General features: G+C 46.2%; 1 protein-coding gene across 1 annotated transcript; it reads left to right on the plus strand.

The window, feature by feature from the left end:
• Window positions 1-881: 881 nt before the first annotated feature.
• LOC146340922 (melanoregulin-like) lies at window positions 882-19,470 on the plus strand. Its single transcript, XM_084804500.1, is given in 5 exon segments — window positions 882-1,060; window positions 6,224-6,383; window positions 7,486-7,576; window positions 12,725-12,891; window positions 19,123-19,470. Coding segments are annotated over 5 exon segments (753 nt in total). The 5' UTR covers window positions 882-983; the 3' UTR covers window positions 19,381-19,470.
• The last annotated feature ends 3,878 nt before the right edge of the window (window positions 19,471-23,348 follow it).

The raw sequence follows: 23,348 nt of genomic DNA on the forward strand, positions 1-23,348 counted from the left end.
TCCACTTTCCCTAGCATCAGCATCTTCTCCAGGGTGTCCTTGTCCTGTCTTCTCATGATGTGGCCAAAGTACTTCAGTTTTGCCTTTAATATCCTTCCCTCAAGTGAGCAGTCTGGCTTTATTTCCTGGAGTATGGACTGGTTTGATCTTCTTGCAGTCCAAGGCACTCTCAGAATTTTCCTCCAGCACCACAGTTCAAAAGCATCTATCTTCCTTCACTCAGCCTTCCTTATGGTCCAGCTCTCGCAGCCATAGATTACTACGGGGAATACCATTGCTTTAACTATGCAGACCTTTGTTGTCAGTGTGATGTCTCTGCTCTTCACTATTTTATCAAGATTTGTCATTGCTCTCCTCCCAAGAAGTAAACGTCTTCTGATTTCCTGGCTGCAGTCAGCGTCTGCAGTAATCTTTGTGCCTAGGAAGACAAAGTCTGTCACTGCCTCCACATTTTCTCCCTCTATTTGCCAGTTATCAATCAAGCTGGTTGCCATAATCTTGGTTTTTTTGAGGTTTAACTGCAACCCAGCTTTTGCACTTTCTTCTTTCACCTTCGTCATAAGGTTCCTCAGCTCCTCCTCGCTTTCAGCCATCAAAGTGGTATCATCTGCATATCTGAGATTGTTAATGTTACTTGCCTCTAATCCTGTGGTCTCTTCCTTGAGGAAAATACAAAAAACAAACAGACCTACTTTTCATTCCATATAGACAACAAGGCCACAATACACTATTTCACAGGCTGTGTATTTTGTTTAAAGGCCTTGAGCTATGGGGGAAAGATCTCACATGATCGCTGCTTATGACTTGCAGATGATAGTTAAAGAGAATTTTGAACACTTTTGCCTCTTTTCAGGCACAGTTCCGTTGCCACATGAGTTAAACATCTGCCCCATCAATTTTCTCCCTCTTCTATTTTTGTTATATTTTGATATGCTGGTCACGGGCACATCTTAACGCCTCCAACGTTTGCAAGAGAGTGAGAGATGGATTTCTGGTACAGAGTTTGCTGTCGCCGTTGCCATAGAGAAGAAGAACTGGAGAAGAATCCATTGATCACTGGGTATGTGTTTCAACAAATTAGCTTTTTCTTTTTCTTTTTTCATTTAACAAGCCTCAAGTTCCCCCAGATTCTGTAAAAAAAAATCAAGAAAAAGAAAAAGAAGGTTATACAATAGCATGTATGTGCATAAATTAACATTAACATGTTCGGATTTCAAAGTAATGTTCTAGGATCGAAGTTTGTAGAGGCTCTGGAGATGGGAGGAAAAGGAGGCGAGGAGGGGGGAGTTTGCTTGCAGTCCAAGCAAGTGGGACCTGTGGAACAAAACATTGCTCTGTGGTGTGCGATGGGTGCCAGTTTTAGGGTATCAGCCAGCCAATGCTGTCTTACAGGACACTCCATTCCATTCCCTCTCCACCCTCCAGCATTGAGCCAGCATGTTGTACTTGCTGAGCATGGTCCGTCCTCGTTGGGTGGGTTTTTAGTTTTTATTTATTTATTTATTTATTTAAATTTATTAATCGCCCATCTGGCTGGTCACCCAGCCACTCTGGGTGATGTACAAAGTACATAATAAAACAGTTTAAAACAATAAAATTCTACAGTAAAAACATTTTCTAAAATACCCTAACCCACCCCAAATGCCTGCCTGAACAACCACGTTTTTAATGCGTGGCAGAAGCTCATCAAAGAGGGGGTATGGCGGAGTTCCCTAGCGAGGGAGTTCCATAGAGTGGAGTTCTTCACACTTCCTCAGGGTTATTTCTTTTCTTTTTTACTTCTGCTAACCTTGGAGTTGCTTGAAGCCTGCTCAGACCTCCCCCTTGTGCATGGATGGCTCTGTTTTGGCTATGTAAAGGTTCACACTCAGAGAATGAGTTTGCTATGAGCGTATAGGAAATGATTCTGACCTTACCTTCACAATCCTACTACTTGTTTAAATGTGTATTGTGTTCAGTTTGTTTCAGAATCTGTGTGTTTGGCTTCACAAGGGCCCTGTTGAAAGTATGGCCACTATTATGCTAGGGCTGAAACCCATAGCTGATAGTTTCGGGTGCAATCCTGTGCATGTGTAGACAGAAAAGACTCCTGCAACTCCCTGGCTAAGCCATCCTGGCTAAGGAAACGCTGGGAACTGTAGGGCTTTTTTCTGTCTAAACATGCACAGGATTGCACCCTCAATCAACTTTAATTGGCCACTGGAAATCATCTTCAGTTGGTGAGGGTGGGATTTTAGGTGGTTGGCCTGCATGTTAAAAGTGCAGGTGCTGGGTTAAAATAGCTTAAAATACATAGAAGACCCCAGGTTCTATCTTCCGCATCTTGGGTAGCAGGGCTGGGGAAGACCTTTGGGTGAGAACCACTGGGACTCTAGGCTACTAGGGTGACCAGTGGTGTGATTTGGAATAAAACAGCTTTCTGTGCTCAGGTTTTCTTTCATATGTAAGGAGAGCCGGGGTGGTGTAGCGGTCACAGTGTTGGACCAGGACGATCCAGGTTCAAGTCGCCACTCTGGCATGAAGATCGATGGATGACTCTCAGCCTAATCTACCTCACAGGGTTGTAGTGAAGGTAAAATGGAGAGGGGAAGGATCACGTACGCTGCCTTGGGCTGCTTGGAGGATAAATGGGATAAATATCTCTCACTTCTTTCAATCTCTCTCTCTCTCTCTCTCTCACACACACACACAATTTGTAATAACGTGTATTTATCTATTTATTACATTTCTATACTGCCCAGTAGCCAAAGCTCACTTTAGTGTTAATACAAACATTTAGAGAACATTATTTATTGGGTGGGTTAGAAATCTAATAAATAAATTTTGTTCGGGTTTTTAGCAGCTGTTACAAACTGCACACATACTTAAAGCAACAAAAACAAGAAAATGAGGGGGAAACGTAAAGCAGAACAGAAACAAAGCAATATAGCAATACAATTTTATTTTTATTTATTTTATTTATTAAATTTCTTAATCACCCATCTGGCTGGTCACCAGGGGACTCTGGGGGATGTACAACAAACAGTTTAAAACAATAAAATTTCACATTAAAACAGCGTATTTCTAAAAATACCCTAACCCACCCCAAATGCCTGCCTGAACAACCACGTTTTCAAAGCGTGGCTGAAGCTCATTAAAGAGGGGGCATGGCAGAGTTCCCTAGGGAGGGAATTCCACAGAGTGAGGGCCACCACAGAGAAGGCCCTGTCCCTCATCCTCACCAGCCTAGCTGTCCTGGCTGATGGGACAGAGAGAAGGCCATCCAAGGTTGATCTTGTTGAGGGGCCTGTCTGGTGCTGCTGGAGGCGCTCCTTGAGATAGGCTGGGCTGGAACCATATATGATTTTAAAAGTCAAAACCACACCTTGAAGTTTGCATGGAAAACAACTGGTAACCTGTGCAACTCCTTCAGCACCAGAGTGATGTGATCACGCCGGCGGCTGCCTTTAATCAGGCGAGCCGCCGCGTTCTGCACCAGCTGCAGCTTCTGAACCGTCTTCAAGGGTAACCCCATGTAGAGTGCATTACAGTAGTCTAAACGAGAGGAGACCAGGGCATGTACTACCGATGGGAGCAGATGGTCGGGAAGGAAGGGGCGCAGCCGCCGTATCAGATGGAGTTGGTACAGCGCTGTCCGGCTCACAGCTGACACCTGAGCCTCCATGGACAGCTGGGAGTCCAAAATGACCCCCAGGCTGCGGACCTGGTCTTTCAAGGGTAGCCGTACCCCATTCAACACCAGGTCAACATCCCCCAGCCTCCTCTTGTCTCCCATCAAAAGTACCTTGGTCTTGTCAGGGTTCAGCTTCAGCTTATTCCTCCCCATCCAGCCACTCACCGTCTCCAGACATTTGGACAGGGATTCCATGGCCAACCTTGGTGAAGATTTGAACGAGAGGTAGAGCTGTGTGTCATCCGCATACTGATGACACTGCACCCCAAACCTCCCGATGATAGCCCCCAGCGGCTTCACATAGATGTTAAATAGCATTGGGGAGAGGATGGAACCCTGTGGCACCCCACAAGTGAGCGGCCACGGGTCCAAAATCTCCTGTCCCAGTGCTACCCTCTGGTACCAGCCGGAGAGGAAGAACCGGAACCACCGTAATACAGTGTCTCTTATGCCCAACCCCTCCAGGCAGTCCAGGAGGATACTGTGGTCAAGGTGACCAAGGCCATTTCTGTCCCATGCCCAGGCCTGAAGCCTGATTGAAATGGATCCAGATAATCAGCTTCTTCCAAGTGTGCCTTCAACTGCATCGCCACCACCCGCTCAATCACCTTACCCAAAAATGGCAGATTCGAAACTGGGAGAAAGTTGTTCAGGACTTGGGGATCCAAGGAGGGCAATCGATTATATATGTAGTAACAATCAAATGTTACTGCACATATAATTCTAGGTATGGTGATATCTGTGTACTTAACTAGGCACAGCTGTCGGTGTTAATATACCCTTTCAAAAGTCCCCAGAGTCGTGAGGCTTTTTGTCCAATATATTGTAGATGGGTGGATTTCTCTTTCCAGTCTTGGAGTATCCGTCTTTTTGCTGCCATGAAGGCTCACAGCACAGCATCCATTTCTTGTAGCCATCCAGTAGCTTCCACACAACTGGGATATAATTCAGGATTGCATGCACAACCTTGATTACCTCCAGCCAAAAGGGACACACAAATATATTTAATCAATAGGTTGACAGGCAGATTATTACTCCACTGGAAATCTTTAGCTGCTTGACAGCGTTATATTATTCCTATTTTACAGATCATATAATGGGGAGAGAGGCTGAGAGAGCTGATTTTCCCAAGGCCACAGGCTGAATCTATGGCAGGAACAGAACCAGACCTACCACTACTTTCTTTTGCTTGAGCTTCCAGGCAGGCCGCTTGCCTTTGCTGCTTTGATCTCCCTTGTTTTGCCTTCATTCTGCATAGTTGCATCTTCATTGTGGTGGTTGGTAAATGGGTGTCTGTTAAGGTCATTTGTTTCCCAAGATGGGTAGGGAAGAAACTTAGTAGATTGAAGCAAAGTACTTTGCAACACAGCTTGGCTCTCTTGCATAGTCTGCAACCTTATTTGCAGGTAGACTGAAAAAACTGCTCAATCTGAGCTGCTGGATGAATCTAGCAGCTCAGGTTTTGCAAAGTGTCTTTAACTCCTATAAGTACTTCCTTTGCCAGCAAGCCAAACAAGAATTCAGAGTAGTATGTTTAATTCTTAAAGATATCAACATGAAATAACCTTGAATGTATTTGTTTTTGCAAACACTTGGAAACACGATCCGAATCAATGGAGATATTAGGATCCCTGCTCTGGTATTCCCGTTATTAGTCATTATGGGTAAAGCGAAGAGTGGGGATTACGATCAGAGGAAGAACTCTCTTTTGAAACCTTAACTGTTGGCAAGTAAGTGATGGCAGTTGATACCATCTGCTTTGATGAGGTGGGTCCCATGCTCCCTGGGGACAGTAAAACTTGCACATCTTTTCCGGGCCCAGTGGTCAGTAGCACACTTCCAGGCCTGGGGGGTGGGGTCTGCTTCTCCCATGGCCACTGCAGAAAGAGGACAACAGCAAGAGGGCTGGGAAGAGGACTTCTTACATCGCCAGAAGATGTACCTCCAACAGCCTCCTCCACCGAGTCTCAAGAACCGGAAGCCCCTAATTCTAGCAACCCAATGAAGGCCTACAGTTCTCAAGGGAGAACGCAGGTGAAACTGTAGTGGAAATGTTAGATATTTTTCGAACGTTTGAATGATTGCCATGAAAATCTGTCATTGAAAAGTGGTATATAACTCTTCTAAATAAATGCAGAGAGCAGGGCTCAAACCCTAGCTCTCCAGCTCTGTCTACCAGACCATGTGGAGGCCTCGATCCACTCAGGAGCTAAATCTGTGTTCGGGCTGTACCGTTTTAGATTGCAGGGGAGGGGGTGACGTGATGACATTCTCCTCTGGACAAAAAAATTGTGCCTGGAAACAACTGGCCCATCAGGCAGAAGGCTGGGCTAGACCTCTTCTCTGTGGGATGCGAATTGTCTCTGCGGAGAGAATATTTTCGTATGGAGGAGCATCCATTCCTGAGAGCTCCCGCTTGCAGTCCGAAGTGGTACAGCCTGGCCCCAGCCATAGGTTTACCACATCGTGAGAGCTAGGCCTGGTTCTGCTGCCCCAGTGTGCAGCGCAGCTGCTGTGATGCCACAAAACGCCTCCATCTTTGTGCTGCAGGGACACACTTCAGTATTTCAGCAAGTTGCAGGAACGGCACCAATCGGAGGCAGCTAACTTGTGGAACGAGCCTGTGGACAGCACCCACATGGAGCGCGATGATGACCATGAGCTCGACATCCTGCTGCAGAAGAGGGCGAAAATGCGCCGGGGATCCGAGGTAGGTTGTCTATGCACAGGGAGCATTTCTGTATGGAGGAGAACTTAATTGCACCAAATTCTCTCATGTACAGCCCAGTACAGTTGGGCATGTACTCCTGCTTGATGTGCTACTTCTCCTGGGTTCCACGGAGGGCTTTCTCCACCTTGGGATGGCACCTTCTCCTGGAGCACATAAGCAGAGTCCGCATCTTGAATCGCCCCTCCAGCAGAAGGAGCCATCCTGTTTCCCAGACCGGCCCTATCTAGCGAGCAGGGTGGCTGGATGTGGCTGGAGTGCCAAAGCAAATCTTAATGATGTTTACTTGTAGCCTCTTCCCCCCGCTTCCCCTCCTGCCCCCCTTCTAATATGTCCAGCTACTGAAAGGGCCTCCTGGGAAAGGGGGAACAGGCGATATCGGGGGCACGACACAACTACTCACAGCTGCATCCAGCAGCTGGTGGAGAGCACTGTGGTGCCCATCAAAGTGAAGGTGTCATTGTTGAACTGCTTCCCTCATGCATTCTCAAGCTCATCTTCACAGACATAAGGGCTAGGAACATGCTTTTATTTTTAAATTAAATACTATTGCCAGGATGCTGAATCTTGTCAAGTAACATTATGCTGCATCATCCTATGTGTGGAAGGTATGCATTGCCCTGAGAGTTTTCTACAGAGTTTGCACTGATCAAAGCAATTTCTAGGTCCTGGCCAAGAAATAGAACCCAGACGGGCACAACAGAGATGGCCTTGGCTCCATTGAGTTCTACTGGGCGAAATAAACCAGCAGATGGGTTTGGAGGGGTGAGCAAAATCTAACTCTTGTCTCTGGGTGCCCTTCTTCGCTGTCTTCCACCTGCAGATGGACATCAGTCATCTGCTTTTATGGCGACAAAGTCAAGCAGCACAGTGTCGCCACAATCTGAATGGGTGGCCAGACCTTCAGTAAGAAGGACCCACTTGGGCTGCAGTGTGCTATGTGCACGCATGCACATGCATGCACATGGCACCTCCTCGGGGCTCCCTGTAATATGCAGGCCTTTCCTCCACACACTCCTTGCCCATCGGAATGATGGGCATCTTGCTAGTAATCGCAGCTCATTGGGTCATTGTTCTCCCAAAGGGCTACCGACGTGTGAGCTTTGACATCATTGCCCATCGACAGATCCGTAGGAAGGTGAAGGACCGGTGGAAGCAAGTCCTGGAAGTCTTAGGTATGATGTCTTTGGACTGAGTATTGGTTGAGTATTTGATTGAGTATTTCCAATATAGGTCGAATTGAATGTATTCTAAATCTCTGCAAGAGTTCCCAGTGTTACCTGACCAAGCAGACAATGTGGGAATAGCTGTTATTACCAAAATTTAGTTTTGAAGGAAGGTATCAAATATTGGAAAGGGAATCTAAACTAGAAAATGTGCTCCCTAACAAGTGTAAAGTAGAAGGAGCAAACGCGGATCGTCATTTGCTCCTTCTCAGCTGTTGCTCTCTCTTTTATATTGTTTTAAATGGTTTTATATCATTTTACACTTTTATATTTTTAAAATGTGTTTGGGAAACACACGGTGTAACTTGGGAGGGAGGGGTGCCCCATAACTGTGGCTGCAGGTAGGGGGAGGTGTAGCATTGGGGAGTTAACAGGCCAGCTGAGGAGAAGCAGGGCTAGATACCTTACAGCTGTCCCCTCTTCTGGTTCTTCCCCCAACAAGATGGTTCCTGGCAGCCTTACCAGCTTGCCCTTGGGTGTGGCGATGCTGCTGCTGAATGCCAGGTCGGCCCAAAACAAAGTCTCCTTCGTCCATGATTTGACTGTGGATGAGGGGCCTGACCTGGTATGTGTTACTAAGACCTGGGTGGGGGAACAGGGAGGAGTTGCTTTCTCCCAGCTGTGCCTTCCTGGGTACCCGGTGCAGCACCAACACTGACTCGAGGGTCGGGGAGGGGGGGTTGCTGTGGGCTATAGGAATATGATCTCCCTCTTCGAATCATCATCATAGAATCATAGAATCATAAAATAGTAGGGCTGGAAGGGGCCTATAAGACCATCAAGTCCAACCCCCTGCTCAGTGCAGGAATCCAAGTCAAAAGATGGCTCTTCTAGGCTCCCTGTTCATTCAAGTGTGGATCTTGAGTGTCTGTACCTCGTGTTGGGTCCCCGATACAGATTAGGGATTTTGTTGGTGTACCGCCCACCCCGCTGCCCATCAGACTCCCTGCCTGAGCTGACGGAGGTGGTCTTGGCCGTGGTGTTGAGGACCCCTAGGTGATGGTCCTGAGGGATCTCAACTTCCATGCTGAGGCTGCTGTATCCAGAGCAGCTCAGGACTTCATGGCTGCTGTGACAACCATGGGGTTGTCTCAACATGTCATCGGCCCAATACATGTAAAAGGACACATGCTTGATCTGGTTTTCTCGACTGGGCAGGAGGATGGTGATCTGAAAGTGGGGGAATTAACATCTATCCCCTTGTCATGGTCGGATCACTTCCTACTGAGGTTTAGACTCTCGGCAGCCTTTCCTCTCTGCAAGGGAGGGGGACCTACTAAAATGTTCTGGCCCTGGAGCCTAATGGATTCTGATGGATTCCAGAGGGCTCTGGGGGATTTCCTGCTGGTATGGTTGGTGCTCCTGTCGAAGCCCAGGTCACTCTGTGGAATGCAGAGATGACTCGGGCAGTCAACATAATTATGCCCAAGCGCCCTCTCCCTCTGAGCAGAGCCCGGCCAGCTCCTTGGTATATACCTGAGCTGAGGGCAATGAAGCAAGAGGGAAGACAGCTAGAACACAGGTGGAGAAAAACTCGTGCTGAGTCTGACCGAACACAGGTAAGAGCTAACTATCGAGCCTACTCTGTGGCGGTGAGGGTGGCAAAGAGACAGTTCTTTTCCACCAGCATTGCATCTTCTCAGTGTTGTCCAGCTTTTCGGAGTGGTTCATGACCTGCTACACTCTGGGCTAGGGAGAGAAACTGTGGAACCCTTGGTAGCACGCACTGACAAGTTTGCATGGCACTTTGAGGACAAAGTCGCTGAGATTTGTCACAAATTGGACACCACAATTAGTGCAGTTCCATTAGTAGAGGCGTTCAGGGTACCATCAGGTCCAGTTTTATTGGATGAGTTTCAGTTATTGAGGCCCAAGGATGTGGACAAGGTGCTTCGCTGGGTCCATACGTGGGGCTGCCTTTGAAGATAGTTTAGAAACTCCAGCTTGTGCAGAATGCGGCCACCAGAGTATTGGTGGGGGCGAGGTGATCGGTCATATAACGCCTATACTGCGCCAGCTGCACTGGTTACTGGTGCGTTTCTGAGCCCAATTCAGAGTGCTGGTTTTGACCTTTAACGCCTTAAACAGTTTGGGACCAAGTGACTTGAAGGACCACCTACACCCCTTTCAGCCTGACCGCACTTTAAGATTGGAAAAGAGAGGCCCTTCTCATTTGCCCACCCGTGAGAGCAGTCAGCTTGGTGAACAGATGTGAGAGGGCCTTCTCTGCAGTGGCCCCAAACCTTTGGAACAACCTGTCATCAGAGTTCTGCCATGCTCTGTCATTGCAGACTTTTAAGAAGGCCTTGAAAACATATTACTTTACCTTGGCCTTCTATGGATATGGCTGCTACTGTTGCCACTGTTAACATCACTGTTGGTTTTGTTGTTGGTTTTAATTGTTTTAATTGTTTTTGTGTTTTTAACATTTTTAATATTTCAACTGTTTTTATGTATTTTATTGTTGTAAGCTGCCTTGGGAGGGCTTCTGCCCTGAAAGGCGGCCAAGAAATATTGTAAATAAATAAACAATCCAGGTGAGGCAGTGGCTGTTCTGAATCAGTGCTTGGGCTCAGTAATGGACTGGATGAGGACCAATAAATTGAGACTTAATCCAGACAAGACGGAGGTGGGTGGCTCATTTGCCCGGCTCAGTGATGTTCGACCTATTCTGCAGGGGATCACGTTCCCCATAAAGGATCAGGTTTGTAGTTTGGGGGTGCTCCTGGACCCAGAACTGTCACTTGAGGCTCAGGTGGACTCAGCGGCATGGAGCACCTTTTATCAGCATAGGCTGATATACTAACTACACTCTTACCTGGACAGAAATAGCCTAGCTACAGTTATCCATGCTTGGATAACCTCTCATCTGGATTACTGCAACGCGTTATACGTGGGGCTGCCTTTGAAAATGGTCCAGGAACTTCAGCTGATCCAAAACAGGGCAGCAAGATTGTTAACGGGGACTGGCCAACGTGATCATATCATGCCAGTACTTTTCCAGCTGCACTGGCTGCCAGTCCATGTCCAGGCCCAATTCGAAGTGCTGGTATTAACAATCAATACCCTAAATGGCTTGGGGCCAGGTTATCTGAAGGACTGCCTCCTCCCATATGTAGTGCCCAGACCCTAAGATCATCTTCAGTAGCCCTTCTCCGTGAGCCCCTGCCAAAGGAAGTGAGGCGGGTGGCAACCAGGAAGAGGGCCTTTTCTGCTGAGGCACCCTGTCTGTGGAAGGGGCTCCCTAGAGGAGTTTGCCTGGTGCCTACATTGTACTCTTTCGGGTGCCAGTTGAAGACCTTTTTATTTTCCTAGCATTTTACCATAATAGTTTTTTAGCTTTGCTGTTTCAAATTTGTTACTGTATTTTAAATCTCTTCGCTGGTGCTAGGTTTTATACTGGTTGTATTTTTATACTGTGGTTTTAAGCTTGTGTCTTTTATACTGTTTTTATTCTGTATTTTGTCATTTAAATTTTTATAAACAACGCCGAGAGCTTCAGCTATTGGGTAGTATTGAAATGTAATAAATAAATAAATTACATCCATCCTTGGAGTTCTCTGTTCTGAAGATAATTGGGGAGAGCAAAAGTGACCTCGGAGGGAAGTTAAAGGGGAGGCCGGTTTACAAGGAATCCTCTGGCCTCCCAGCCTCCTTCCCCCCTACCCCCCGATGCCCATCTAGCTGAAAAGCAGAGTGGGAGGAGCGCAGAGGCAAGGATCGTCTCCATGCTCAGCATGGGATGCCCATCAGCCTCCCAGTTCGGAGGCTGATGGGCATCCAGATAGGACTGCACCCTTAAAAACTTATAAATAGAATGTCAAAAATGTGTTTCTAATGTTCTAGTAATGTATGTGAAGAACAAACTGAGGTCAGCTGCAAGGCTGCTTTAATTCCAGACCATTGGCTGAGCTGCTGTGATGTCACTGACTATCCATAAGCATTCTAGCTATGGAGTGGCATGTTGAAAACGAACGTAATTGCAAATGAATTGCTTGACTGTGCAATTATTGTAAATGAAGAGGAAGACTAGTTTGGAGCTGGTGGGGGCATGTTTTAAAGTATTTCCTCAACCTGTGAAGGTGTGATGAAACAAAAATTGAAGTGCTCGAGAATCCAGATTGCCCATTGGACTACCACGTTCCATGCAAAATTCTCCTTTGATTATACAAGATGGTGGTTAATTTTGCTTGCCCAAAAGGGTGGTGACAGTGCTGTAGTTATGCCTGGAGAGACAAACCCAGAACAAGCTTCTCAACCTCTAGGCTGTTTCTTGACTTTGGGTTCCATGTGTAAGAATTAGTGGATCCTTGCCTCCATTGGCCTTGAAGGGATGGTGTTTTCAGATATCCATGCTCTGGTGATCTCCTGTTTTGGATTAGGGCAGTGCTTAGTAGGTGAGGCTGTCAATGGTCTGGAAAATTCAGCTATTCCGAATTAGATCAGCAAGATTGTTAACTGGGACTGTTACCTCGGACAATCATAGTACGCCAGTGTGTTGTCATCTGCACAGACTTCTGGTCTCTTTCCTTGCCCAATTCAAAATGCTGCTTTGGACCTTTAAGGCCCTCTATGGCTTGGAGCCAGATTATGTGAAGAATTACATCCTCTCATGTACCTACCTAGCCTTTGGTATCATCTTTCTTGACCCTCCCCTGGTGGCACCCATCAGGTGAGGTGCAACATGTGGCTACGGGGGAGAGGGCCTTTTCAGTGATGGCCCCCCCAATTGCAGAACGTTCTCAGAGATGCTTGCCTGGTGTCATGTGAAGGCCTTTTTATTTTCCCAGGCCTTTAACACATTTATACTTTAACTCTTGAATGTGTAAACTTTTAAGATTTTCTAAGATTTGTTGAAATATTTTTAGTATTGCTTAGCAAGTATTGTTTTTATTCTCTTGTTGCTGCCATTTTTATGCTGCCTCATTTTCTTTTCTTGTTTTAAACGGTATTTTAATGTTTTCATTGGAAACAGCCCAGAAAACTCTGGCTATTGGGCAGCATATAAATGCTGTGAGTAAGTAACATGGTGGAAGAGCATTTACTCAGTTGTTATTCTGAATGGACGTGAGGAAAAAGGTTCTCTTCCCAATGCAGGATTCAAAGCTGAAGCAGATGGCCTCCTCACAGTCACCTCCGGCACCTCATATGAATCCCTCCGCAATCCTCAAGAGGCCCGCAAGCTCCTCAGAGCCCTGGCTGAGCAGACAACCATTTTTGGCCGTCACTGTGGTGGTCCTCCAGAGAGATACCTCTTTGTCCTTGTGAGTAGGGAAGAAAACTCCCATTAGGGGATGTGTTGTCTGCACAATATATAAGCAGGTGGGTACAAGCTGTTAACGCTTCCCCGTGGAAGCAACCAAGCTCTTCCAGGTAAATGTGCGTAAATGGGAGCTTGAGGGTGGTCACACAACCGTTTCTAATGTTTATTTATTTATTGCATTTATATCCGGCCTCTTTTCCTCCTTAAGGAAGCCAAGGCGGCATACATAGTCCTCCTCCTCCATTTTATCCTCACAACAACAACCCTGTGAGGTGGGTTGGGCTGAGAGTCTGTGACTGGCCCAAAGTCACCCCGTGAGCTTCCATGGCTGAGTGGGGACTAGAACCCGGATCTCCTGACTCCCAGTCCAACACTCCAGTCACTACACCACACTGGCTCTTGTGAGGCCTTTGCGTGTTGCCTCCTCTTAATGAGCTGTCTGGTGCTATGAATGCCTTAATTAACTTTCTGGAACATCTTTTGAAACGTGGCATGGCGTTGTGATGCGGACAAGTCTTGGGAAACCTTTTGTGCAGCGTTAAGAAGACTCGCCGTTGCTCTGTCATATAAATAACCGTGGGAATTAGTCTGGAGCCACCACCAACCCACTCGAGATCATTCCCTTGTAGAGAGTCTAAGCGGCATCTTTAAGTAGTTGGGCCCAAACCCTTAATTTTGGAAGCCCCCTCAGCCTATTTTCAAACTGTCGATGAGGTTTGTTAGGGCGTGTTGGGGTGGAGTCATGGAAAGTATGAGGGAGAAAAAAACACATGGGGGCGGGGAGGGAGAAAATTTTTCAGACACTGAGTGGTGGGGGGCTTACTTGGACAAGTCCCACTAGCAATACTGGCTTTTGTGTGTGTGCGAGAATTAAAATTTGGTGTGGCTGCTGCCACAACCGATGATAACTCTGCTATCAGTGGCTGCCATGTTCCCTCCTGCAGTACCTTGCTAGAAATGTAGCTGCTGATAATAAGGCTGATGCTACTTGGAGTGGTGGCCAAGTTAATTAAACAAAAGACTCCAAAAGCCGCTGTGACTGGCACTGCTTGTCCAGGATCGCCGTCCCGCCCCTGTCCCCTGCCCCGTGGTCAAATGCTCAGCAACTTTCTCCCCAACCCTGTTCTGAGAAATCATGGGAAATGCTGCCCGCGTTTTTGGGGCCTGCTCAGGGGGGCACTTGCAGCTTGGCTTTATTCCAAACAGCATGCCTCTCTGTAAACGGGAGCGTGTGTTTCCACGCTATCGGCTTCCCTTTGTTTGCAATGTTGTTGCGCTGTTTCCCCAACTGCAGCTTCTCCTTTTCCAGCTTCCACAGCCCTTAAAGTCTCGGCGTATCATCGCTGCAGCCTGGCGCTCTGTGCTGTTTCCACTAAGCTCTCATCAAATTATTTTCTTGATGGCTGGGTGGAGTCTGATGACCTCATCCGTGTTCCCACCTCCTTGGCCATGTTTCCAGGGCAATGGAAGGAGAAGCTAATGGAGGAATACCTGATTTTTAAAAAGGAGTCAGCTTTGCTGTGAAGAGAGGCATCCCCTGCTCCACCCCGCTTTCTCCTTTCCCCTGAAAGTCCATATGCTCCTGCATTTCAGGAGCAAGCCTCATTGAGCACAATGGGAGTTACTTCCAAGTAGACACACATATGCTTGTACTGGGAAAGCGGGGGGGGGGGAACGCAAAGAGATAAACTAGCCCCCATTTTAATCCAGAGGACCTCATTGACCACAATGGGAGTTACGTCTGACAAGATAGCAATGGGTTTGTTGTGGGAAAGAGAGCGAAACCAAACCCCATTTTAACGCACAGGATCTCTATATGAAGCTGTGAATGAGCTACGTCCTAAGGCAATGGACCAAAGCCTCGAGATCGCACGTTGTTGCATTTAAGGAACTGGGCTTAAAAGTGTGCCATTTTAATTGAGGGGGAATCTCTGTAAGTTCTGATGTAGGCATTCAAAGGCAAGCCTCATTAAGCACATGGGAGTTACTTCTGAAGAGACACTCATGGGTTTGTTGCGGGAAAGAGAGTAGTAAAGACAAAGACGGAATCCCCCTGCATTGAGCAGGGGGTTGGACTCGATGGTCTTATAGGTCCCTTCCAACCCTACTATTCTATGATTCTATGATCTAGGCCCCATTGTAACCTGCAGGATAGCTATAACAAAGCTGCGAAGTACTTTCTTCCTAAGGCAATTCATCAGAGCCTCGCTTGGTCGCTTAAACACATTTAAGGAATTGGGCTTTAATGTGTGCCATTTCAATTGAGGGGGAATCGCAGCCTCAACCACCTCAATGGGAGTTACTTTTGAGGAGACACGAATGTGTTTGTTGTGGGAAAGAGAGCGAAACCAGCCCCCATTTTAACACACAGGATCTCTATATGGAAGCTGTGAAGGAGTTACGTCCTAAGGCGATGGACCGAGGCCTCGAGATCGCACTTAATCACATTTAAGGAATTGGGCTTTGATATGTGCCCTGTCAATTGGGGGGCTTCTCTGTTATTTCTGTAGTCATTGAGAAGGCAAGCCTCATTCAGCACAATGGGAGAAGAAAAAAACCCCTAACTGGGGTCATGGGCTGTGTTCTAGCGCTTATTTTCAATGATGTTTTAAAAGTTGGTCCCTCGGCATCCTGCTCCAAAATGGCGATGAAACTTCCGGAAAACGGGGAGGGAAAGGGTTGGGTCACTGAGGTCAGAGCGACACACAAAGGCCGAGCTTTGATACTGGACCCAGTGCGATTGTGGAAACAGGTCAGTCATGGAGCCGCCATAAGTGGGAAAAGTCGGACTATAAGCAGTGTCAGAAGAAGCGTTTTTTCAGCGATAAAATGCGGTGCTGGGGCTGAATGGCCACAATGTCATGGAAACACAGAGGCCTCACGGTACAGCCAGGTTGGAGTAAATCCCTGGTGGAAACACAGCTGGAGTCTAACAACCCCTCCCAATACTTTCCTTTGTTGTCCTCTTAGTGAAGTGATGAGAAGTACTCTGGGATTGTCTGTCTTCCTGTCACCCCAGCGGTGGTGATGCCTGGACACTGTGCACCAAAGCAATCCAATTTCCTATTGAAATCTTCTCCCTTGTTTCCCCCTTTAGTTTATAGCAATAAAGAGATGAAGTTTGCTCATTTAGCCAGCCTTCGCTGTCTAAGACTCAGTGGGCTCCTTCTGGAAAAGGACAGGCCCAGGGGGTTATGGGAAGAAGCACGCCCTGCTGTTTTTACTCCCTTGCTTGCAAAGTGTGCCAGCAACCACGTCATCTTTAAAGCTGGTCTAGGGTGGCCATGTGGCTTACTCTGCAGGGAGCAGCCCTCTCCTTGAAGGGCTGTTCTGTCCAAGTCCAGTTTAGAGATACAGAACCATAAGAAGGAACAGCAGGAGCCTTGAACATTGACAATCTGGACAGCAGACTGAGCAGACACATGGGTCACTTGGTCACAGTGTTCCCTGCTATGGTACATGAGATGTTTTGTATTTTTAGTTAAATTATAGTTCTTTCTAAATGTGCATCTGTACATTAATATATGCACATCTTGTGCCAATTGGTGTCTCTTTTGTGCTGTCTTTGGGTGATGCATTTCCTCTTTTTTGCAATGCATAAGTGGCCACTAAGGACTGATATCTCCAGGCCCAGAAACACCAGTGAGCCCAGTAGAATTTTAAGCTAAGAGACATTTAAGTGCTTTTTTCCACCACTTGATAGCTTGTAGATGCGGATTTCCTTAGAAAGCTAATTTTACTTTTTATGATCAGAAGCTTGTGTATAAGAGATTGATTTCACACTCCAGCCAGAATCACACCACTACAGATTTGGCACTTTCCCCAGTACTGTGGGATTCCCTGAAGTATTTTGGTCCTCCCAGAATTTGGGGCAGGGGGTTGCTCGGTGTTTTTAAAAGTGGGGTGGTGGTAGATGGTTAAAACTAGTTTTTTGTGCCCTAAAAAAAGATTGGGGGATCTCTGGTCCCTCCAGTGACCCCAGAATCTCCCTTTCATTCACTGTATCCACACAGGACTTGGGGCCGATCTACAGTGCGCCCACCATTGCAATTAATTCGGTGTCCCATCGGGTTAAATGCTCTCACATTAAAACATGATTATTCACACTCACCCATTTTCCCTCTTGCAGTGCTTTATCGAATGTGCGAGCTCAGTTCACACTCGAGCTAAAATAGAGAAGGGGAGAACCAACTCTGTGCATGTCTACTCAGAAGTAAGTCTTACTGAGTTCAATGCGACTTACTCTTACACATGTCAGCACCCCACTTGCCCCCAGCTCAGCTTTGTATTTCCACATCCAGCTCTTTATCAAACCTCCTATTAGTTATCTCAGAAGACCCTTGGGTGAATGGGGTTTTTTTTTTTTCCAGGGAACAGCTGGATTGAGGGAGATTCCCCCCCACACACACATAATGGAAGAATATAGTTCTTCATATTCCCTGGTATGTTTATTCCTCATTTTGTCCATTCCCTGAGCATGTGCAGATTGTGCTTTTTATTCGAACGAAGAGAAGGTTGCCGATCTTTCCCTTCATGCTGCATTTGTACAAGTGTGACTGCTTCAGAAAGAACTTTCCATTATACTGTCTCTTTTTCTCCATGAGTTTCATAACAGAAGTATGGTGTAGTGGTTAGAGTCCAGCCCAAAGTCACCCAGTGAGATAACTAACAGGAGGTTTGATAATGAGCTGGATGTGGAAATACAAAGCTGAGCTGGGGGCAAGTGGGGTGCTGACATGTGTAGGAGTAAGTCGCATTGAACTCAGTAAGACTTACTTCTGAGTAGAAATGCACAGAGTTGGTTCTCCTCTCCATTTTAGCCTCACAATGTCAACAACAACGCTGGATGTGGAAATATAAAGCTTAGCAGGGAGAATAATACCTCGTGCAGGGCTCCAGACCGGCATGGTCATTTTTAAAGGTTTCTTTCTTTCTTTCTTTCTTTCTTTCTTTCTTTCTTTCTTTCTTTCAAACAGCGTTGCTTTAAACAAAGAGTGCATCGCTCAGGCACACCTAGGACAGCCTTCTTTTGGGAAGCCCCTAGGAGGAGGAAGTGTTTTGGCTGAAAGTAATTACTGCACGTCTCAGGGCAGGGGAAAAAATACGTAAATATCTACGAAAAATAGCCTTTCTTACGAAACTTATGCAGACTCACAGAGGTGGCTGGGCACCGGAATTACGGCTGTCAGTACAGATTTATCTTCGCAATTTTCAGAGCGGAAAAAAAAGAGGAGAATTCTGGGGGCTTGTGAATGACAGTACGGAGCACTGGCCGCAAACTGCGGAAGTCAAGCTGCATGGAAGGTACACAATTCGTACATCCCTAGCAGGGGGTTGTTCTATCCCTTCAAATGAGACTAAGTTTTACCCGCTCCTATCCCCCGCTCAGGATGTGTGTTTTTTAAATTAAGGCGTTATCATCACAGAATCGATGTTTTTTTTTTCTAATTCAGGCATGTTGTTTGAAGTTTCGAAGTTGTGAAGCTTCACAACTTCAAAGCTTCGAAGATCATGCCTGAATTAGGAAAAAAAACATTGCGGAGAAGCCCCGATTCTGCGAGGATAATGCCTTAATTAAAAAAAAACCATCGGGAGCGGGGGATAGGAGGGGGTAAAACTTAGTCTCATTTGAAGGGATAGAATAACCCCCTGCTCAGTGCAGGAAGCCTGATTCCCAGGCGGTCGCCCATCCAACTGCTGACCGGGGCCGACCCCGCTTAGCATCCAAGATCAGACAAGCGCACGCACATCCAGCCCTTTGCTTGTTGCTGAGGAAATGGGGGCTGCTGAGGAAGCTATGGGATCAGTAGCCGGAAAAAGACATGGGGCCATCGAGAGCTGTGATTGGACAAGAGGGAAATACAAACACCGCCGTATATGGACAGGCGAGGGAAGGGACTACAACCGGATACGGTAGCGAAGGTGGAAAATCAGAACACATTATGGGGAAATACCGGGATATCAGGGTATTGAAAGCGGGAGCACGGAAGCGGGAAATTCCGGTTCCAATTCGAGGCAGGTACTGCGTAGTGTGAAAGGCGGGTGGTGAAACCTCATTGGAAGTGAAAAAAGGCTGTAAGTGTAGATCCAGCCTTGCTCTACCACAGGGAACTCTGTGAGGTTGAATGTAATCAAGCATAGAATGTACTTCTCTACCTTGGGTGTCTTGGGCCAGCTCTATTATCACCATTTTTTTGTCACCTCCCCTTCCTCCCACATACCCCAATCCCAGGACAGACTTCTTCTCCTAGATGTAGGAGATGACTTCCTGTCAGCTGCTCATCACTTTTACCCTGTGGAGGAAGAAGAGGACATCGCGTCTTCTAGTGATGGAGGGCCTACTACCCCAGGTCCAGTCTTAGTCAAACTGAGCAGTGAAATTGAGGAAGAAGCAGAAGAAGACGAGGTAGTAGATATGGAATAAGCAGAGGAGGAAGAGACGGAGAAAGAGGAGGTTGAGGAAGAAGCTATGGAAGGCACCATGGAGTGACACCAACCCAGCCTTTGGATGGAAGAACAAATGCAGTTGATGTATGCAGAGCTCTGATAGACAAGAAGTCAAGTCTGCCTTAGTGGCATCAGTACTGAATTATGATCCTGCTGGAAACCTTACTTGGCACAGAGAGCTCATCTCCCTCACCTCCCTCACCCATTTATCTGTTGGTATTATAAGCTTTATTAAAATAATGTTATGGGTTAATAGAAACAGCATCCTTTCTCACAATGCTCTGTCTGAAGGTTTTCTTCTTGCCTCAGTTGATAAAACAGGAGGGGTGAACATTTGGCAAACTTGGAGCAGAAATGTTCACCATGACCTGAAAGTCAGGGTTTCCATACTGCCCCCTTGATGGCTTTATGCTTTATTTTATGATTTGCCCCACAAGGCTCAGGAGTGGTAAGCAATTAACTTCTTATTTTTCAGGCCTTGGATATTTATTTATTTATTGTGCATGGCAGGTATTGAGGCTGAGAAAATAAAACAAAGTCCCCAAAGATATTGCTTATAACAGCTGCCTGTCACACTCCACACAACGGGTCCACAGCAATGCTGCTTATAGAACACAGGCATACAGACAGGCCTGCATGCCGGAAATCAGATGCTGACAGTGACACATTTGCCCAACGAGATCTAACCTTGATTAGTCTTTCAGCCGGGTGTGGTTTGCACCCCTGGCCTCTGTAAAGATCGTCATCGTCTATTTGATGGACTCCAATTGTCTTGGAATATTTTTCTGGTCTCCCTTAAACCATTTTTCCTTTCTGATGGCTAAGGCCTACTTTTTTCCAAATCTAAAATAATTCTAGGATGTGGGGCAGTGTCTAGGACTAGTAACTACAGGTTGTTGACTTGACTATGCACAGTCTTCATATGATACCATTGCTGAAGAGAAGCAGCTAGGAACAATGGTGGTCTGTGCCTATTGGTGATTTACGATATTGTATGGGATTATACATTTCAGAACTAACTTCGAACAAATTGCTTTGTTTGTCCATTTAACAATAACAGAGTAAGGCACTAGAAAGACATGCAGCTTCAAATTTCCCATTCTACAGAATTTGCCTTGGCTGTTGTGAATGCCAGACATAAGGTCTGAAACTAGTCCAACATTTTTGTTAATGTTTGTCCATAACATAAAGGAAAATATAATACAAACTGGGTCATTCTTTAAACAAAAACAGGAGTCTTCAAGGGTTGTGGCCAAAACTGTCTGTAACTTCTTTTATAAAGTTTTCCTTGGAATAGCCCTTCAACTTTTTTCTGTGGACACTCAACAGATGCAAGCCCAACAATCGATCTTTGCTCATTGTCAAACGTAGCCATGTCTTCACTGTGCACAAAGTGCTAAAGGATCATTCAATTGTGCCTGTTGTAACTGGGAGATAAAGTGCTGTAAGGATGGCCGTTTTAATTGCAGGGAACAGTTTGGTGCAGTCCAATAGTTCAGTAAGAGTCATGTTGCATATGTCCCACAATGATGGATGTATTTCTTTGGTATGTCTTTTTGCCCTCAACTCGTACTACATAACAGATTCATCCCCAAAGTTTTCAGATTTGTGTAGTCGCTGAATGGAATTGACACATTGGTTTTCATCACTGAAACAAATCCTTAGTGAGGTAATAGGCGAATCCAGGTAGGAAATGTAGATGGACTGCCAGACTCTTCTATGGATTGGTTGGGATGATTGGCACGGTTTTTCTGTTTATGGTTTGTCTAGGTGCTTTAAGTTCTACATCCACTTCATTTGCCAGTTTCTTGCACTCTATTATTGTGCTAAAGGTCTCCTCACTAGCTTCGCTGTGTTGTTCCATTATTCCCAGCAACTCTTGTATGTATGCTTTCGTTTCCATTACATCTAACTTCACAGACTGCAGAGTTTGGGTGACTGCCTCTAGCATCAAAGAATAATTACTTATGACCACAAGATAAACAATGAAAGTTGATGTCCATGATGCACACACCACAACTGGTACAATAGTTGCCTTGTCTTGGAGTTGCTTGATCCTGCTAACTGCTGGAGTCGCATTACAATGCTTGTGTAATTTTCCGCAAACACATAGATACTTTTGTATTTGTGAGCTCAATGCGGTTCACGTAGCATTGGTATGTTGGGTAACAGATGTCATCTTTGGATGCTCACATGGAAAATTTTTATGATGGCGTTAATTGTGCCAACTGTATTACGCACATCGCTTACACCATTCAGATCACTTACAGTGAGATTAAGTTTCTGGGATGAGCCGTGGACAAAAATTGCCTGAGAAATCACCCTGATTTGTGCTTGAATCCCACTTTCTTTTCCTGCCATGGTTGAACAACCATCATATCCTTGTTCAACAAAGTTATTGAGATCTAGTCCAAAATCAGAACAAGCAGATAAGATTGTGTTGGCTATGCCTGCTACAGTTTGGTCTGAGATTGAAATGAACCAAAGAATTGCTCATCTACAGATGCATTCCCATCACTTTCTTCCACAAATCTTATACCTAGAGACAGTTGTTCTATGCCAAAAATATCTGCTGCTTCATCTGCTAAAACTGAGAATCGCATGGAAGCATTAGCCTTCACAATATCTTCCCTCAGAAATTGGCCACACAACTTTATTAACTCATTCTGCATTCTTGCAGATGTGTACTTAGCCTGCCCCAGTTTCCAAATGCTTTAAAAACATTTTATCCCCTGCCTCAGCACAAAACTGTAAAAGGTGTATCAGGTTACCTGTGGCCCCGGTCTTACCATGAAGACCAAGGTCATGTGACCCACAGTATATAATGGTTTGTATTATAGAGTAGAGCTTTGGTTTATTTTTTTCTGTAGCTCTTGCATGTGACTTATTGACACCTTTTTTCCTCTTCATGACAGAAAGGAAGTTAAGGGTGCAATCCTATGGCCGCTAGACAGCATCTAGATGGCCAGAGGATTTTTCGTTTTCTGGGAACCAAGCTCGGAGCCAGAGCTCCAATGCTGGTTCCCAGAAAACTGACTCCCGACCCCCACCCCTGCCGCCTTGTAGGCAGTATGGTTCGTCCCCGGCTCCGCGCTCATAAGAAAAGGGGCCGTTCCTGGGGGCGGAAAATGCCGAAAGTTCCTATGTGCCATCCAGACTCCCCCCCTGCTCCCACTCTGAGGTGCCCTGGCCGTCTAGCCGTAATCGGCCGTCTAGCCGCAAATGCAGGGTGCCCGGAGCGTGGAGGAGAAAATCCCCTCTGCACCCCACCTGCTCTGCATTGGATAGTCAGTTACCTCCAAGTTCAGAGGCGGATGACTATTCCTATAGGACTGCGCCCTAGAAGCACCTTCATGTGAACCACTATCTCATCCACTTTTTGAGTGCTGTCTTGCAGCTTCATTTCAGTCACTGTACACAGCACAGACTTTGGTAATGGATGTGCCCTGTATCCCTCGTACTACTGGCTGGGAAACTAAAATGCAATAATGACATGAAGCTCCTTTCAAAACAGATGCTAACCAAGGAGAATATTTAGTAAACCATGCATGGGAAAATGCTCTGGGACCCATACAGTCATGTCTGAAGCCATAACTTTCTGTAGGGGTCCAGCACTGTGTAAGCAGCTCAAATTTTAACACATCTGATAGAGGATTTGCTTTCAATATGTAGTTCACAATAGCCAATTTTTCCTGCCGTTCAAGTTATACAGTACTGGTAGCTGCCTCAGTATTTTCAGTTGGGATGTTCTCATGCCCCACCCCTGCCTGTGCCTGGATATTTTGTCTCTTTTGAGGCACACATTGGCTGCTACTTGCACGATGTCTGATGAAGGAGTATCTTCACTATGGGCATCTCTACACCAGCCTAAAATCCTGCATTTAAAATGGGGCTTTCTGCTTCCATTTTAAACGCAGGATCACAACATCTCCCTTTTTCACATGCTTCCTTTCCCCCTCCCTTTCCCCCCTTCTTCTCCCCGTTGCTGAGTCTGCCATTATCTTTCTTTGA

The sequence above is a fragment of the Heloderma suspectum genome, chromosome 6 (assembly GCF_057233095.1).
Source record: "Heloderma suspectum isolate Gila_16-S chromosome 6, 16-S_ref, whole genome shotgun sequence".
Lineage (NCBI taxonomy): Eukaryota > Metazoa > Chordata > Lepidosauria > Squamata > Helodermatidae > Heloderma > Heloderma suspectum.